Genomic DNA, 20,295 nt, shown 5'->3' on the forward strand with positions numbered 1-20,295 from the left:
CTAGACCAGTGTTTTCTAGACTTGGGGTAATGGATTAACCTCTCCTGAAGGAAAAAAAATTCTTACAGACTCCAGCATTGCCTTAAATTGGTTCTTTCTTAAATATGTATAAGAATACAGTTAAGTACAACTGACCCTTGACATGAGGTTTAGGGGCACTGATCCTCCACGAAGCTGAAAATTCACTTATAACTCTACAGCAGGCCCTCCATATCTGAGGTTCCAGATCCTTGGATTCAACCAAGGATTGTGTAGTACTGAAGTGAGTATTTAGTGAAAAAAAATCCACACGTATGCACACTCTCACAGTTCAAAGCCATGCTGTTCAAGAGTCAGCTGAATATATTCTTTTCCTTTACAGCTCCTCTACATTCACAAAATACAGTGTATCACTTAAAAACAAGCAAAAACGTTAAAGCCAATAAAAATGGAATCAATGTTCATTTAAAGTGATAGGTGAAACAGCACTGCTACAACTAATCACCAGTGCCAGGGTAAAAAAGTAGAAGCAACTATTTATGTGTTACATATGCCAGTTAATAGCTGAGAGTTTTTAATAATACTATTTTTCCTTTGTAAACAATGAACTGGTTTTAAATCACTGCTTTATTAATGCTGATGATAATGAATTTATTACTATATCCCCAAAGAAAATTCTAAAAAATCAAAATACTCAGAGAAAATATCATAAGCCTTATTGCAAATAAATATTACAAATTGGTATTTATAGAGATAAACAGGGATTCATGTAATATAACTGCTCACAAAAAGAGAACTCTGCATAAATAAAACATACATACACACATATATACACACATATATCCACCCACACAAGCATATACATACACACACCCACAACAGGCCACACGATCAGTCAACTCTGCCATCACTTTCTCCCTCCAAGCTTTCATAAAATATCTTATTCAGTGTGTACCATGACATTTATGAAGCCTTCACTTGCCCTCAACACATCATCCACATGAAAGCCCTACGTTCTTTTATCAGTTTGTGACAATTACAGTAATACACTGCTCAGTTGCTCTATGTCTTTTTCATTATTTAAATCCAAAGCTTCGTTATAATAAGAGTTCAGTTACTTAGAAATTCTATGAAGACAAGTTTCACCTGTAATTATCACTACAAAAGAAACTTTTAACAGCAAAAAAATTCAGTACAAATATAAAGACTTGATGGTTTCGAAATGTGGTGCTAGAGAGGATTTGTGAGTCCCTTGGACTGCAAGGAGATCAAACCAGTCAATCCTAAAGGAAATCAACCCTGAATAGTCAATGGAAGGGCTGACACTGAAGTTCCAACACTTGGGACACCTGATGCAAAGAGCCAACTCATTGGAAAAACCCTGATGCTGAGAAAGATTGAGGGCAGGAGGAGGAGGAGGCAACAGAGGATGAGATGGTTAGATAGCATCACTGACTCAATGGACATGAATTTGAGCAAAGTCCAGGCGAGAGTGGAGGACAAGGGAGTCTAATGTGCTACAGGCCATGGGTTGGCAAAGTCGGACACAACTTAGCAACTGAACAACATGAATGTAAAAGCTTAAAATGATTTTCTTAGTTTTACATTACTACATGTCAACCTAATACAGGTTCTAATGCAGCAGGTCTGTTTACTGTTTACATGTAGTCTCTTTGGAGACAATTAAACAACCATTCAAACACAAACAGAAACACAAATCTGCAATAGTCATTCAGATGACCCAGAGGTGCATATATTCTTTTATTTATAACATCACTAAGATGAAAAATTTAACAAAGTTAAAAAATTATCAGAATCATTAGATCCATTAGAGTCTAGAGATACCGCTCTAGAACACCTCAGTCAAAACCATGATAACAGCTATCACCTGTACTCAAAAGACTCCCCAAACCTCTAGTACCCTCATCTGTCCTGAACTCCTGACTTGAATATCCATTTTTTAAAATAAGATATTTGTACTTGTATCTACTGAAACTACTTTAAACTTTCCATGTACTTTTATGTCTGAACTTACTGTTCCACCCCAAACCTACTCTTCCATTTTCTCATACTGAAATGGATCCTCACTCAGTGAATGTACCTTTTTCTACCCAACCCCAGCCACAAACTTGAATAATCTCCCTTTCGCATACTCTTTTTATCCAATCTCTCTCCATGCTCTCCTCTTCCTCTACTGCCCCGATTTCAATTCAGGCTCTCAAAATTTCTCATGTACTAACGATTTTCCCACCTACTTTCTAAGAAGGATTTTCCTGTCATTTCTATTCTCTCCCACTTCACTTCCATAGCCACATCAAACAGTGAGTGTATTTAAGGCAGGGGAAGGGGGGTGGGGGGTGGGGGTGGGGGAAGCACACAGGCACACACACGGCCAAGGTCAATCAGGGACCAGAAATAATGAAGAGCTGAGCAAAGGTGGTAGCTAAGAAAATGGAAAGAAAGATGCAAAAAAATATTTGCTAGAAGTAACAGGATGACGGAATAGATAAGAGCTACTGCTGCTAAGTCGCTTCAGTCGTGTCCGACTCTGTGCAACCCCATAGATGGCAGCCCACCAGGCTCCGCCATCCCTGGGATTCTCCAGGCAAGAGTACTGGAGTGGGGTGCCATAAAGGCCTAACTAAATATGGAAATGAAAGAAGAACAAAGATTTAAAGAACCACGTAAAGAGACTGGAAGTATTAGCTCCAAATTTATGCCCTGAAAGGTAAAGATCATTTTAACTCTTGCCTCACAAATAGTTTACACCTTGAGTGACCTGAGGACAGTGATTCTATTTACCATAATAACCACAGAAGCATTCAGGGAAATAATAATGTGAATGTGCTAATTTTCAGGTTCCAATAAGATAACTATATGGGATTGTCCAGAATATAATTTTTTTTAAGCTGAGATTTGAAGTTCAAAAGTAGAGATGTTAATTTCAAAGGAATTAACCTGACAATGGACTCGACTTAGCCACTAAACAACAACATGACAATAATGTGAATATATAATGATATAACTCCTTTGGGAAACAAAACTACGAAACCTGAAATGTGAGTCTTGCGTCTGCTTATTAAGATACTGTATTAAAAATTTTAGTATGTTCTCTTAAGAAATTTGGTTTAAGTTGTTCCCTAACTAACACTGCTCCTAGGCATTTTAAGAAGTAAATGTTCCTCTTAAAATGAAAGTATTGTTTACTATAAACCTCAAAATTATTCCTACAAATGATTTTAAATAACATGTCCAGATCATAATCAAAAATAACCAAGCACATGGGAAACTAAACTCCATAAGCAAGAACTAGCAGAAATCAGAGAAAACAGAAGCAGACCTAAAAAGATTTCAGATACTTGAATTTCCAAACATATCCTATAAGACAACACAGACTGTACTTAAGGAAATAAAATAAAATAAAGATATCTACCAAGACAAGGAAATAATAAAAAGCTACAGAGACTTAAAACCAAATGGAATTCAAAAATAAAAATAAAAAATACAACAATTAAAATTAAATATCTAATCAATTGGTTCAACAGATCTCAGATAAAGGCTGAGAATATTCCAAAATGGAAGAAAGACATCAATCCATAAAAGTTAAAAGGCCTGTGAATCCTAAGCAAGATAAAAAATAAATCCACACTTAACCAAATTATAGTGAGCTTCAGAAAACCAAAGACAAATATAAATTCTTAAAAACTGCTACGGGAGAAAAAAAGAATAATTACCTTCAAAGGAGCAACAGTTACAAACTGACAGGTGACTTCTCAACATTAATAAAGGAAACCAGAAGATAATGGAATCAAATCTTCAATGTACAAAAAGAAAATTACTGCCAATCTACACTTAAACATTTATGGAAAAAAGACACTTACACGAATGAAGGCAAATAAAGAAATTACCTGACAACATGGAGAGGGTTCATCAGGAGCAGACTTGTACTAAAGAAATTTCTAAAGGACATATTATGGGGAAGAGGAGGGTTGATTCCAGCTGGAAGGCACAGGTTGCAAGATGGAATGGAAAGCAAATATGGCAAATATATAATTACCTCTAAATGAATATTATATAAAACAACAACATAATGACTTACAGTACTAAAAAAAACAACAACAGCAACAAATGGCATCTAAATCAGGGGTAAAGTTAATGGGGTCACTGCTCTGAAGTCCTTTTACTGCCTGGGAGGATGATGAAGCATTTCTTATTGATTAATGGTTTAGACTTGAAAAGGCAAGCAGATGTCAAAATTTCTAGGGTAATCAGTAAAAAAAATTTTTTTAATTTAAATAGAGAATAACTTCCAAACAACTAAAACAGGTTAAAAACAAAATGATGAAAAAACAAATCAATACTCTAACCACAAAGCAATTTTGCTGGTAATTAACAGCAAAAAGAAAAATACAAGAAAAACCCCTAAATGTTTGGAAATTGTGGTAGATTAAATACTGAGACAAATTCCTAAAATGGAGGAAATCTTCTCCCATCCTTGAATCTGGGCCAGGCTTGTGACTTGCTCCAGTCAACAGAATGTGTGGAAGTCTTTCTGCTTTCACCTTGACTTCTTGGAATGCTCACCCGAGACTACCATTTGAGCAACTGTTGAGCCTACTGAAAGATACAAAGTCACTAAAATGAAAACCAGGGCATCCCAGCCACCAGCCAGCACCAACTACCAGATACGAACCACAAAGCACAGCCAGTCCTCTACTGAATACAGCTCATAAGGGAAGCTAGACAAACCTGGCAAAGGAACTACTCAGAAATAACTGCTGGGATGGTGTGTTACAATTGACAGAAAGAGATTCACTTTTTCTTGTGAAAAGCCATGGGTCTAAGAAATTTTTCTAAATATTTGAAATGAATGACATATACATCAAATTATATGTTTACAAAATAAGAGTTTACATATCAAAAAAACCTGTGGGATGCAACAAAACAGTGCTTAGAGAACTTTATAACCTAAAATGCATACATTAGAAAAGAAGACTGAAAATTCATTATCTATCTGAACATTTGAAAAAGAACAAAATTAATTGAAGAAAATATAAATAAATGAAACAAAAGACAATAGAGGTAAAGCAAAACTAAGAGTCAATTTTTTTTAAAAAACTGACACATTTTACAATCATAGCAAGATTGATCAAAAAAAGGGCAAGGGCAATATAACCAGTATTAAAAATTAATCTATAAATGAGACGAAATTCTCATCAATATCCCAACATGCTGATTCTAAAATTTAAATAGAAATGGTGCCAATGCAAGAGTTGATAACTGAGGCACATTTCATATATGTATAAGATTCACTGCATGCATAAAGGTTCCTCCAAAGCATCTAAAAGAGTAGTAAATTCTTCTTTTCAAGGAGTAAATCAATAAGTTCATAATGACACTTAAGAAAAAATCATTGATCACCTTTGGAGAATAATAAGAAACTAATACATTATTGTCTTTTTTAATTGGAGGAAAATTGCTTTACCATGTTGTGTTGGTTTCTGCCATATAAACTGTATTATTTTAAAAACTAATATAGAAAAAAATATCTATCCTGCCTTTCCTAACTGAACTGTGTCACTGGATAACCAAACAGATGAAGAAAAGTTTCTTTTTATGGAAGCATTCCACCTTACAAAGGAAATAAGAACAGAATTCAAATATCACCATTTTGTAAGCCCTAATAAGCTCATTGTTCTAGGTATCAAATATCAATGGCTGCTCAAATTACAAAAAGAGAAACAACCAGACATTATATACCTTGCAACAGAGTATACCACATCAACACCTAGGAAGCATTCTTGTCCAAAAACCAAAATCTAAACTTGATCAAGCCCTTCGATTCAACTACCAATTTAGAGGAAATACAGAGAATGAGAAAAAATGACACAAGAGGCATAAGCCAGATTAGCAAACCTCTATAGGTGGAAATACCTGGTTGCTTCACCAAATAAACTATAATAAAGAAAAGGGAAAGAGAAAGGGCATGGGGACACAGAAATTAAGACACACTTGAACAAAAAAAAACCCCACAAACACAATTAAATTACAGTGCTCAGGAGTGTAGCTTTGGATGATAAAAATTATAAAGAAATACAAAGATGCCATTACCAGAGAAGTCAGGACTATAGAGGGAAGGGGCTGTGATTAGGAAGGGCCAAGTGGAAGGCTTCTGGGTGGATGGCAAAGATATTTCTTGACTTGGGTGCTAGTTATACAAAAAAAAAAAGACATTAATTCATATATGTATTTCATGCACTTTTCTACATTTTGTTGCATGCTGCTGCTGCTGCTGCTGCTAAGTAGCTTCAGTCGTGTCCGACTCTGTGCGACCCCATAGACGGCAGCCCACCAGGCTCCCCCATCCCTGGGATTCTCCAGGCAAGAACACTGGAGTGGGTTGCCATTTCCTTCTCCAATGCATGAGAGTGAAAAGTGAAAGTGAAGTCGCTCAGTCGTGTCTGACTCTTAGCGACCCCATGGACTGCAGCCTACCAGGCTCCTCCGTCCATGGGACTTTCCAGGCAAGAGTACTGGAGTTGGGTGCCATCGCCTTCTCTGACTTGATGTCATAAGTAACATTTAAAGTGAGTTTTCAATTGCTGTTTTTTATAGTGTCACTCAAGAAACCTTAACTTAAGGCCTAACAGCAAAGTGAAGTCCTCAAAACCTCAGTTCTCTAAGAGAACAAAGTGATGTAGTTCAAATATGCTGCTGCTAAGTTGAAGTCAGTCGCGTCCGACTCTGTGCGACCCCATAGACGGCAGCCCACCAGGCTCCCCCATCCCTGGGATTCTCCAGGCAAGAGTACTGGAGTGGGTTGCCATTGCCTTCTCCGACATTTTGTTGTATAATGTACAATAAAAAAGCTTTCAAGATCTTAAACAGTATTTCACCATGACTATAATGTGCCCAGTGCCCAGTTGCTCAGTTGTGTCCACTCTTTTGCGACCCCATGGACTATAGCTCACCAGGCTCCTCTGTCCATGGGATTTTCCTGGAAAAATACTGGGTTACCACTACCTCCTCCAATGATTATAATACTTCAATACTAATGTACTATGACAAAACTGTTAATGTAACAATTAACTTCACTTTGAATTCAACGTAAGACTTCTTTCTAACCTCTGAATAATTCTTTCCTCTCCCTACCCCACCCCCAATGATTCTTGGCTGTTCTTTTGAATCTAAGCTCCCTTACTGAGTTTATGATTAATCTCTCTATCCAATTCTTTACTCCTTTTTTGTCCCCTCTGACCTCAATCCTGTGCTAACTGAACACTAATCAACCACAGTCAGATGACTAAAATTGCTGGTGTCGATAACATCGTTAATGTACTAAAATCGCTAGTCTGTGTATCATCATTAACATACTAACCCAGGTTGTTTCTCCAGGGCAAGATCAGATAACAGACCCCCAAGCCACGGACCACCTGGTCTGAGACTCCTAAGCTAGAACATCCTGACTCCCAAAACTATGATTAAGAAACGTCACAGATGATGATTAGGCCCATTCTCTTTGTTCTTCCCCTTTAAGACAATCTCCAACTCAAAAAACAAGATGGATCTGAGGACAGGCTCTCACTCCCCGGCCTGGCCCCTTGCAACAAACCCTTACTTGGCTGAAAATACCTGCTGTCAAGAGTCTGGCTTTCTGTGTCAATGGACGCATGAGGCCTTGCTTGGTTACAAATCTAAGTCAATCTGAAGGACTGATATAAATGTTTTACTCTGTCCTTTACCCTCTACATGGCTAATTCAACCATAAGAACTCTTATCATCAGGGGTCATTTTTACCTTTCTGATTACTCCCCAATAAAATAAACATAATAAAACAACTATCTCAAAAGACTGTTGTAAGGAATAAATGCAAAATGTTTAAACCTATAATACACGTGCTCAATAAACAGTTAATAGTAATGTTACCAGCTTCATGTCTTGAAAGTCCTTCTTCTCGAATCGTAATTCCACCCACACCATGCCTTTGCTCATGCTACCTTCCCTACCTGGAATGCCTTTTACTCCTTATCTCTTAAGGTCAGGCACAAGACTGAAACCTCCCCAGGTAACAACCAAAACAATCAAACATTCTCAGCTCAGAGCTCTCTCCCACAGAATTATTATTAGACCAAACGTCTAATGATATTGATTTGTACAATACAACTTTTCTATGTATTTGCATTTCCATAAGACTGAGGTTAGAAATAACGTTCATCAATTTTGTATCTCAGTACTTACCTAGCCTAGTGACACATAACAAGCATTCAGTAGAATGTACTGGATCAATGTTTTATTTCCTCCAACACTGAAACTTTCTTCAGTGATGGGGAAGTAGCTATTTTGTTGAGCCAGTGATAAAATACACAGAGAAATGTATTCACCCATCAATAGTTAAACTGTTAATTATCCCATCTATTAAAAATGGGGATCATTTCATTGATTCTCTGACACCTGCTTCCTAAACACCACATCTTGGGCATTACTGCAGGGGAAAGCAAATGTTTAAAATGTTGAATTAAATCTCATTTCCTGATACAACAAAACTGTATTCACAGGTAAATGGAGAAATAATATTTTAAATAAAATATACCAGATGTTTTAAACTAGAAATTCAGTGTGAAATGTTAAGACACAGGATTCTTTCAATAGTTGTGAGTTTCTTAAGAGCAAGAATTCTAATTCAATGTTTAATCTTCCCAAGTGCCCAATACAAAAGTAAAATGAAATAGGTCTTCTCCCACTATGGGATCCATCTGGGAAACAGGCCTACCTCACTCACTACTGTGTGTCCTCAGGAGCCACCACTGGGTGTTGAATGAAGGTACAGACTTGGATCATACCCCAGCTCTTGACAACAGGAGCTTTTGTTCATCTCTATGGACCCAGGACGACAGAGGATGAGGTGGTTGGATGGCATCACCGACTCGACGGACATGAGTTTGAGTAAGCTGTAGGAGCTGGTGATGGACAGGGAGGCCTGGCGTGCTGCACTCCATGCGGTCACAGAGAGTCGAACACAACTGAGCGACTGAACTGATAAACCCAGCATCTAACATGTAGCAGGCATGCAACATTTTATGAGTTAGTGCATGATCTTTGGGTTCCTTTCTTTGAGTGGTTCACTGATTCCCACGCCAACCTACGCCTCCAGTCCTTGTTCTGAAATGAGGAAAACATCTGACCGTACCTCAGTTCCTTCTTCTGCTATAACCTAAGTTCACTTCTAAGATACAATGAAGAGAGAATGATAGTGACACTGAATTTAGAGCCAGAAGACTGAGTTTGATGCAAATTATTATGAAGCATTTTTTACAAGCAAGTTGAAGATATGCAAAACACATGCATTTCACATAATTCATTTATTTTTAATGCCAATAGATAACTTCTTAAGCAGAGAATAAATCATATAACCCACGTTTATTTCTATTATTACAGTATCATTATAGCAGTGATTCACAGATATCAATATAGCTGAATGCTTTGATGAGCTTTATTTTCAGTTTTATACTTTATTAATCTAACTGCATTCATTTAGGACTGCTAATTATCCAAAGGACAACAAATGAATTAAAAAAAACAAACACCTTTAAGCACACTCACTAGTTTCACCTAGCAGGGCTTCAAACTATCTTAAATATGTGTAATAGTCCCCACAACTATTGGGAACAACCGATCAATTATCCAGAGCATTTTATCCTAATGCTATGGAAGGTTACATTCCTGACAGAGATGCCTAAAACAAAAGTTATTTCCTCATAAAAAAAAAGTTATGATAAAAGCCATATTCTTAACCAAGGGCCTTATGCCTAATTTTTTCTAGAAATGACTACACATGTCATTTTTAAACATCTCTAACATTCTGTAAAGAATCATTCCAAAAAAATAACAATAGAGAAATACACTACCCATTTTGAATAAAACCTAATTTGGTATATGTAACTCTATAAAGAAAATTACAAAGAGTGCCTATCTCTTCTTCACAATTCCAATTCAGTGAATTCCCTGGTGGTCCAGCGGTTAGGATTCCGCCTTTCCACTTCGGGGGGCACAGGTCTGATCCCTAGTCAGGAGACTAAGATCCTGCAGGCCATGTGGTGTGGCCAAAAATTGTAATTTCAGTTTCTATTCATTGCAGTAGAGTGGAAAGTGGTGATATTCATCATCCATGACGAAAAAAGAAAAGACCCCTCACCACTGACTCCAGCAGAAACATCACAGAGCAGGAAGGACTCTGGCCCTGATGCCTAGCCCTGTTGTCAGAAGGCCAAATCATCACTAGAAGAAAACATGTGAAAAGGAACCAGGTTAAAGATGAGAACCAATATAACACCCAAAGGGCATCATTTAAAAGAAAGGTTACAGTGCTACAAATATATTGTTCTATACTTAGTCCTATCCAATAACTTAATTTACTGACTAAATATACAGAAAGAATACTAATGTGCAGGATAAAAAAAATTTAGCAGGAAGTAACATGCCCAAAGATAACTTGTAAATACCCATACCCAGGTTTAAAAAAAAAAAAAATCAAACCAGCAAGTTGAGAAGGGGAAAGGAGGGAAACAATTGTGAAGGCTAAAATATGAGTAAAGAATACTTACTGCCACAATAATGAATGCAACTTCCCCTATTTTAACAAAAGCTTTGGATCTACAAAGCAGGTAACAACCTATTCCACCCGATCAGACCACACTTAGAATAATGAATTCAGTTTCAGACCTCCTCTTTAAGGGGCTGGGAAAAAGAGTATCGTATTCAGGAAGCAACAACTGAAAAACACTAAGGCCTGAAACCATGTCACATAAAAAGTAACTTAAATACTTTCCAACTCTGATTCAAAAGGTTTCTTTAGGGAAATTTTTGTGGGCATATTTTTTTTGTGAGGAAAATTTTTAGGAAGGCTCAATAATTATTGAGAACCTCACAATGGGATTTTTGCTGTCTGTTAGCAAGCAAAGGGAAAGTTAAAGTTATCTTTTATCCCTGGTGGCTCAGATAGTAAGAGCGTCTGCCTACAATGCGGGAGACCTGGGTTCAATCCCTGGGTTGGGAAGATCCCCTGGAGAAGGAAATGGCAACCCACTCCAGTACTCTTGCCTTGAAAATCCCATGGACGGAGGAGCCACGGACGGATGCTACAGTCCACAGGGTTGCAAAGAGTCAGACACCACTGAGCCACTTCACTTTATCTTCTGAGCTTTGTTCCAGCTACTGAGTTAGGACATTTCCTCATTTAATCCTCACAACTACTCAGTTAAGTAAATACTATTATTCATGTTCTACAGATAAGAAAACTGAGACTCAAAGAAGTTGACTAATTGACCAAGATCACAGGTCTAGCAGACAGTTGAATAAAACCCTGAACCTGTATCTAACACCAATGACTATGTTTTATACTATACCAAGTGTCTCCATAACAAAGGTAAGTTTCACATGTAAAAATATGCATTCGTGCCAATTAAAATAAGTCTGCAACATTACTTTACCCCTCTAAAATAATCCCCCTATCAAAAAAATTCTAATATCCCTTAATGATGATTCAGTTCAGTTCAGTCGCTCAGTCGTGTCCAACTCTTTGCGACCCCATGAATTGCCACACACCAGGCCTCCCTGTCCATCACCAACTCCCAGAGTTCACTCAGACTCATGTCCATCGAGTCAGTGATGCCATCCAGCCATCTTATCCTCTGTCATCCCCTTCTCCTGCCCCCAATCCTTCCCAGCATCAGAGTCTTTTCCAATGAGTCAACTCTTCGCATGAGGTGGCCAAAGTACTGCAGTTTCAACTTTAGCATCATTCCTTCCAAAGAAATCCCAGGGCTGATCTCCTTTAGAATGGACTGGTTGGATCTCCTTGCAGTCCAAGGGACTCTCAAGAGTCTTCTCCAACACCACAGTTCAAAAGCATCAATTCTTCGGCGCTCAGCCTTCTTCACAGTCCAACTCTCGCATCCATACATGACCACAGGAAAAACCATAGCCTTGACTAGAAGGACCTTTGTTGGCAAAGTAATGTCTCTGCTTTTGAATATGCTATCTAGGTTGGTCATAACTTTTCTTCCAAGGAGTAAGCGTTTTTTAATTTCATGGCTGCAATCACCATCTGCAGTGATTTTGGAGCCCCAAAAAATAAAGTCTGACACTGTTTCCACTATTTCCCCATCTATTTCCCATGAAGTGATGGGACCAGATACCATGATCTTCTAACGATGATTAGAGAATTAAATTAGCACTCATTCATAGTATTCTATGGCACAATTCTTAAAAAGTAATATGTAGAACTTGTGTAGCTCCAGAATGTTTACACCTTTTCTGGAAAAGGAAAGGTATAAACTAAGGTATAAACTACACTAAGGAAAGCTTGTAACTTTCCTTCATTAATCCTATTTCTGGCAATTATTCCAAGGAAATAATTCAGCAGAGAGAGAAATGTTCACTCACAAATATATACAGTATTGTCCATAAAAATTACAGAAGCAATCTAGATATCCAATATTTAAGGGTAAAATAAATTATGATATAGTCACACAAAGGAGTGTTTATAGATTTATTTTAAAATATAGTAGAGGTTCATGTAAAAACACAAGAATGATGTCTATGCGTTAAAATGAAAGTAGCAAAGCATGCATACAGCTATGTAAAAATATGCATATAAATAATAAAGGTAATAAAAATAAAACAATATGTATATTATGGTGATGACATTATACATGATTTTCAATTTTTTATAACTGTTTTTAATGTTTTCACTCTACTGCTAACTATCAAAAGCAGGTTATAAAATATAATAATAATGATATTATTTTTATAAATTTCTAAGATATGCTTTACGCATGCATATAGAAGCAGCCCAGCTCCTAAAGAGTTCATAATATACTTAAGGAGACAACATTTACATTTGTAGCAAGAAAAAAACTATTATTTAAAACAATAGTAACTAAAGCTCTAAGAAATGAGCATTTTAGAGGTAGTCATTTAACAAACTTTTTTGAGTGCCTACTATATGCCAGCCACAGCTCTAGCCACTGGACTTATAACAATGAACAAAACAAACAAAAATTTCTTGCCCTCATGGAACTTACATTCCAGCAGCAGAGATACAATAAGTAAGTTAATATGTGAATTAAATAAGCAATTGATAGTGCTAAGTGCTACGGAGAAAAATAGAGCCAAGAAAGCAGGCAGTGAGTGTGTATGTGAAGGATGCAATTTTACACTAAGTGCCAGTGGAGGGTCTCACTGAGAAGACATCTGCTAAAAGACTGAAAAATGGGAGAGAAAACAGTAGTGATAAATGAGGAAAGAGAATTACAGGCAGGGGAATGGCCATAGCAAAAGCCCTAAAATAGACTGCCTGGCCAATGATGCTAATGTGCCAAAAACTGAGACATGTATTTATTAAGCAGTCTGTACCCAGTTACCTGAAGCATACCACAGACAGCTACACAGTTCTGAGAAAACGAACTGCATCAGTTGGTTTCTGTATGTAGCTGCTTTTCCTGGCAAATCCTTTGAGATCTTCTTCACCTATAATTACTTAAGCATCTCCTTTTTATTCTGAGGATCCATATGGGGCCAACCCCTATAGCATCCAACAAAGCTAACAAATTTCTAACAGGGGGAATGAGACCCTTAGGGTGAACCATGAGAGTGGATGTTATAGGGGTGGCCCCCATATGGGAATGTCCAAGAAACTTGTAAATAAAAGAACTTCATTTTAAGCTGTTCTCTGTGTCATGATATGGTGCTTCCCCAATGGCTCAGAAGTCAAGAATCCTCCTGCAATGCAGGTGACCTGGGTTCGATCCCTGGGTTGGGAAGATCCCCTGGAGAAGAGCACTCCAGTATTCTTTCCTGGGAAATTCCATGGACAGAGGAGCCTAGTGGGCTAGAGTGCATGGGGTTGCAAAAGAGTCGGACACAACTGAGTGATTAAACAACAACAACACGTTGTGATATAATCCCTGCCACTACTTCCAAATTTTCAAAAACCTCTACACCAAAACCTGATTTGTGAATTTAGAGGAATCAAGGCAGATACCAAAATGACAGGCTCAAGAGACAAGATATAAGTGGAAGCTAAAATAGAGCAGAAACATAGAAGTGAAGCAAGGCATGACTAAGAAAAACACAGCTTTCTGAAACTCTTCAGAAACATTTGGCTATTCCTACCATCTACAGACTGGGGCTTTGAAAAAGACGAAGGACCACACCATAAGCTGGTGGACATGGCTACACTTCGATGGCCAACAACTAGATCACACTCAAACAATTAATAGATGAAACAAAAAAAGTACCTAAACACACGGTTCATAAGACTAAAGGGGAATGCTTATCATTCAGATTAAAAGTTGTTTAAAAACACTTCATGGAAAAGGTGACCTTGGCCTAACCTTTAAAGGATAAGAGTTGAAGAACAGAGAATATAGGAAGAGATATTCCAGGTACGGCTAAACCATGAATAAGGCTCCAAAGCCAAGAAGCAGTGTGGCCTGTTCAGAAAACAGTGCAGAAACTGGTCTATTTGGAACAGGTAACGGAATAAAAGATTAGCCAGGTAAGGTGAGAACAGATAAAGGCAGATTCTGAAACCCAGGATGAGAAATCTGAACTCTGACAAGCATTCATGAGAAGAGAAAGAAAACTGCTTTGTTCTGCTTCTGCTCTTTGTTTTTTTTTAAGATCATAAAATAGTTTGGCAATGTTGACTGGTCCCTGCCTTGCCTTCTAAAACTGGCCCACTGATTTCCTACCCTCCCCTACCCCCAGTTCCTGTTATATAATCTCAGGCACACAACTATCACCTCTCTGAAGATAATGCCTTTAACTCATGTTTGTGCTAGTACCCCATCTCCAACTGCCTGTCAATTATCCTTAAAAAGTCTTCAACTATCCTGTATCATTTGTCCACCCTATAAATGCTTCTGAATGTCTATCCTGTGACATATGCAAACTAGGAATGTAAAGATAACTCAGTCCATAGCCTCCAGAAACTCACAGTCTGATGCAGACAGAAGCCAAGAAAATAAACTGGTACAATACAGAGCAGAGGAATGCTTAGCGCAGCATGAGAGCAGAGGACAACAACATCAGTTTGGAGATCAGGAAAAGACAGACAACATTTAAAAGAAAGTGCTAACTGAACTGAGTCATGAAGGAAAATACACATCAAAGGGTGGGAAGAAGTGGAGGGGATGAGAATGATTACAATTAGACGGCAACGGCTGGGCAGAGCTCATCCTGCTCAGAGACTATTCATTTCATATGGCTGGCTAAGTAGTAAAGGACCAGATCACGAACACCGTTCTCTCATGCTAAGAATTTTGTATTTTAGAATAGCCGAAGGAGTTGAATGATGAAATAACATGACCATATTTGTGTTTCTTAAAAAGAGCTCTTGTGGCAGTGGACACTGGACTGAAAGAGCACGACCGTGCCTCATAAAATGCAACAAAAATCTGATAAAGGCTTCTGTTAACATTCAATTTATCTCCAGTCATTCATTCCTACCCTCATTCTAGGCTTAGCTCATATCCTTCATAAAACCTTCGTTAACTCTTCCCAACCACATTAATCTCTTCTTTCAGAAATTTCTAAGGCCTGGCTGTCTGTACACTGCACTGTCATCATCTTACATTTTTAACTAATTCACACTTAAAGATGTCATATATTTTCTGAATGTACGTGTGACACATGCATACAAACACCTCCATCTCACAGCACCTAGTGTGGTAATACATTATGAAACAGATAATTCCTTTGAACTGAATACATGAGTCTCCTTTATCCATGAATAAAATGATTCCACTATTCTCCATATAAATAATAAACACATAAGATGTATGACTAATCAAAACTAGGGTGAAAAAGTTAGTACAGTGGTCATATAGAACAAATACAAGGGAACTTTCTGGGGAGATGAAAACGTTCTAATTTTGCAAAAGGAATGTGTTAAACTGTTGCATCTATTTATTTTAAAAATACACAGGATGTGTACAGCTCAATATATACAAATTTTACCTAAAAATCTTTAAAAAACAAGGGGTAGGGAGCAAGGAGCTATAGATGAAACAAGAATGGTAGAATGTTGACGGTACTTTTTGTGTAGAGTGTATGGGGGTCCACAAAATTATTCTGCTTACTTTGAATGCGTGTGAGATTTTCTGTAATAAAAAGTACATTTCTCCCAGTCAAATCATATATAACTAAAAAACTACTCAGAAGATTAAATTACTCATTCTCCCAATGTCTGGAATAATGTAACATTGTATCTTTTAAAGTGATTTCACTATCTTTATTACCTATCTGGTTCTAAGGAATATCTTCTAAGACAAATTTGTCAATAGCACAGACAAGCTATAAAGGTCAAGCAGTCACAATTTCCTTAATTAGGTGCTACATAGTAAAGTTAATTAGCCCTGTTACCAAAGACACCCAAAAAGCCAGTAAAATATAAAGTTAGAATTTTCTAATCTTCAAACTATTGAAGGAGGAAACAGACAGAACAAGCTCCATCTTGAAAGCAGCACCCCATCTTGGGCCGGACTGTGGACTTTGAGCTATATGCCCAATATCTATGGAAACGACATACCAACTGGAAAACCAGACGCCCAGGATGTAAGAGCCCCAGGGCTCGTACCTAGACTCTCAGTAGCCTAAAAGAATATCCTAATCATCTGTGTAACCAAATAGAATCATAAATTTTATTATGCTTATTGGGGTATAGCCACAGGCCTATTGATAACTGTCCACTGTTAATTACCTAGGCTTAAGGCATATGAATCACGGATTAACTTTGACTGTATCTTTCTTTTCCTTTGTTCAGACTAGTTTCAGGGAATTTGGGGAGGTGGGTTTGGGCACGTACACTTAAGAGTATATAAGGTTTTCACAAAAACTTGTCAGGGTTCTTGGCTAAGAGGAGACTCTGCCTTGGGCCTGCCAGTGTAATAACTGCACTCCACCATCTGCATTGTCCTTCTGAGTGAGTTTGTTTGCCGGAATGAGTGGCTACAACACTATGATGCCAAAGACGGCAACTGAAAGATATCCAAATGATTCTGGAAGTATATTATCCACAAAGATAGATTTGACACCATTCTTCATGACTTTAAAATAATTCAACCACTTTATCTCTGTAATTTAAAATTCAAGCTTATCTGCTCATAATTTGCATTCGCCTCCCACAAACTATTTAATGTGTAAAATAAAGATTTTCCTTAGTACTGTACTGCCAGCGCAAAAGATTAACAAGAATCTTTTATTTAGTAAATTAACTGCTGCATAGTTTAATCCCCTCCAAAGTTCACAAAATTTCTCAAAAAGAGATCTATAGAGCCTTTTACATTAATAATGAATAAACACCCAAAATTACTTACTAAGCCAGATTATATTGTTTTGCTATTATTGCTACTATTTCCCATCAGATTATGCTTAAACTTTCCCTTACTCAATTATCTATGGCCTTATTAATCAGGAACTACTTTAGCTGTGACTGGAAGGGACCTGAAGGACTTGGAGAGTGTTTCTGGGATGCTGACAATGTTCTTAATTGGGTGCAGATCTGAGTGATGATTACATGAGTGAGTTTCATTTGTGAAAATTCTTCAAGCCCTACACTTACATGTATTTTTCTACAAGTATGTAATTCTACAATAAAACGAAGTTTTTATTTTAAAGAAATCATAAAAGCAAGCCAGAGCTGTTAGGGCAGTCCTCAAATCCCCCTCTCCCATAATAAAACACCTGTTCCATGCCCTGAAGTACTTCTCCGCAAAAGTGTAATTCAAAGTTATTTTACAACATTCAACATTTTCTACTGGCATATTCCCAGATAATGCATAACTTCCATTTGCAACTGGGAGCTCAGAAAACATACAATCTCATCTAAAATTTTGTTTATATTTTCCAGAATAAGTAATTTTAAAAGCAAACTGGATAGAAGAAAAAGCTCTGTATTGTTCCGACGAAGATGCCAATCATTTTCAACTTTGTTAAGCAGATTTACGAAGGAAAAGAAAGGCCACTACTTCAAACTTTAATAAGATAAAGAAATCAGGGACAGGGGAAGGTTTAGGAAGAACTTCATGGGAAGGAAGCCCACTTGTCAATGTTTTAAATCAACGTTTACTACTAATCAGATACAATAGGCAAACCAAAAGAGAAGGCAACAATACCTGCCCAAAGAAATGAATGAGGTAAAATGTATGAAAACACTATGCCAAGATTCCATATGAAATACCTAATAATTTCCAGGCAAGCATGCTTGACATAGCCTTTTCTCATTCATTTGCTGAAGCAAATAAATTATATCTATAACCCCACAACAAGTAACTCAATTCTCTATTCCTTCTCTAATCTTATAATCTCCCAAAGTTAAATTTAAACATTAAAATTCTCGAGGGAGAAGCAACGGAGTATAATCAAAAGATCTCCTAACCCTTATCTAAAGCACACTTGCACCTTCCACCTGCGAATCAGGAAAGGGAACCTTGCCCTCCAAATACCTCGGAACCCATTCAGCCTTTTCGGCTGAAATGCCAGGGCGTCCACTGACCAACTCCAACGGACACCACTTTAGAAAGCAACTTTGCAAGTGGATCCGGGATAGTTCACGTGAACCATCCTAGCGACTTTCAATGGCAACTACTAAGGATTCATGCCAAACCTCACCCACTGCCTTAAACAACAGCCTCCAGCCTGTGCGTCCAATCCCCATCCTCAAATCACACATAAACGTCCACAAAGCAAATCCACTGACAGTCAGATGAGATGGCAAAACTACAACACACCCAGAAAGTTGATGCAAAAAAGGAGGTGGTGGAGTTGATGAAAGGGGAGGATATGGGGGACGACTCCTCGGGTCAGAGGCACAGGTTTGCTAGCGGGTGCAAGAAAAAGATTCACACCCCCGGGGGCAGAGTGGGCAGCTGGACAGGCAGGCGGAGCGCAGGGAACACGGAGAACTCCCGCGTCGCGGGACACCCGGACACCCTGACATTGGAGCCCGGCAGCGCCCGCGGCCAGCCCCGGCTCCACTCGACCCCGCGGGGCAAAGGGGATCGTCCGCCGGGCGAAGAAGAGCGCCCGGGGAGCTCCAGCTCGGGCCCGGGAAGGCGGCGCGGCCACGGGCCTTCTTACCTGTGCAGGCCGAGGGCGCGGCGCCGCTTGTGGAGCAGGCAAAGCAGCAGGAACGTGGCCCCCGCCAGCGAGGAGTTTCGCACGGTCAGGTACTTGCTGAAGGCCGCCATGGCACAGCCAGCACGAGCGAGACAGGGAAGGGATCGGGGACGCGGACGCGGCGGCGACTACCGTAGTGCAGGAAGCGCGAGGGAGACTGGGAGGAGAGGAGCGCGCGGAGGGAGGGCGGTGCCGACCGGTCAGGGCCGCCCCCTGGCGCGCGCCGCCGCGCCGGCCGCGCGCCGGAGCCCACCTTGGACTTTGGCTCGGCGGGAGCGCGCGCGGGCGCCTCTGGGCCGGAACAGACTAGCTCTGCGCACGCGCCTACCCTCCTGGGTTCGCCGAGCACGCGAGCGGAGAGACGCCCCCGAGGCTCTGTTTGCCGCTGCTCGCTCTTATCCCGTGGTCTCAGCCTTACCCCACCTCCGCGCGCGCACACGCACATGCACATGCACAAGGCTTTCACAAGAACTGGAAAAGCGGCCCTGGGCTGTGTCAGCGGCTTGGTGAGACTTGCCATTCCGCCTCCACTGTTGGGCAGTTACCAGCCTCTTAAAGGAGCCAGGAAGAAGGGGACCGGCCCCATCACAGATCCTTTACACAAAACTGAGGGCACAGTAATCCTTTAGAGGAAAACAACTGTAGGAAACTCTCAGAGGTGTACGGAAACGTGGAAACACTGACTACAAATCAAAAGTCTTTTTCCAAGCCAGTGTTTTCTAAACCATAAATTATCACCTCTAGGGGATTATATTTCGGTTTGGTAGATGGAGACCATCACTTTTTTTTTTTTTTTTTAATGAAATATAGAAGAATAGAACAATCTCAGCGTGCTTTACGTGTAATGGAGTTGTTCTGAGAAATTTTTATACCAATCTTTTGGATCTATGTGCCCCGAGAAGTGAAACAAAATGTATTTCTTAATGTGGCTCTGATCAAACACATTTGAGAAACACTATTCTCTGCAGAGGGACATTCAGCCATAACAAGAGTGCATTGTGATCATGCTGGCCTTACTCCCGAAATCAGAAGGGCATTAGAGATTACAGCATTCTTCAGCTAGGGCCTGTGATACTGAAATCCTTAGCATTTAGACGGCTTTGTACAGTGACTAGTGAGCCCCTGTCTTTAGTTGAG

General features: G+C 39.1%; 1 protein-coding gene across 1 annotated transcript in view; it reads right to left on the reverse strand.

Annotated features, from left to right (window-relative positions):
- The window catches only part of ABCD3 (ATP binding cassette subfamily D member 3), an 89,395-nt gene extending 70,078 nt beyond the window's left edge, over positions 1-19,317 (reverse strand). Inside the window, exon 1 of the mRNA NM_001105396.1 lies at positions 19,120-19,317. Coding sequence (NP_001098866.1) covers positions 19,120-19,229 — 110 coding nt within the window. The 5' untranslated portion in view covers positions 19,230-19,317. The remainder of the gene's footprint in view (positions 1-19,119) is intronic.
- Positions 19,318-20,295: the final 978 nt, after the last annotated feature.

The sequence above is a fragment of the Bos taurus genome, chromosome 3 (assembly GCF_002263795.3).
Source record: "Bos taurus isolate L1 Dominette 01449 registration number 42190680 breed Hereford chromosome 3, ARS-UCD2.0, whole genome shotgun sequence".
NCBI lineage: Eukaryota > Metazoa > Chordata > Mammalia > Artiodactyla > Bovidae > Bos > Bos taurus.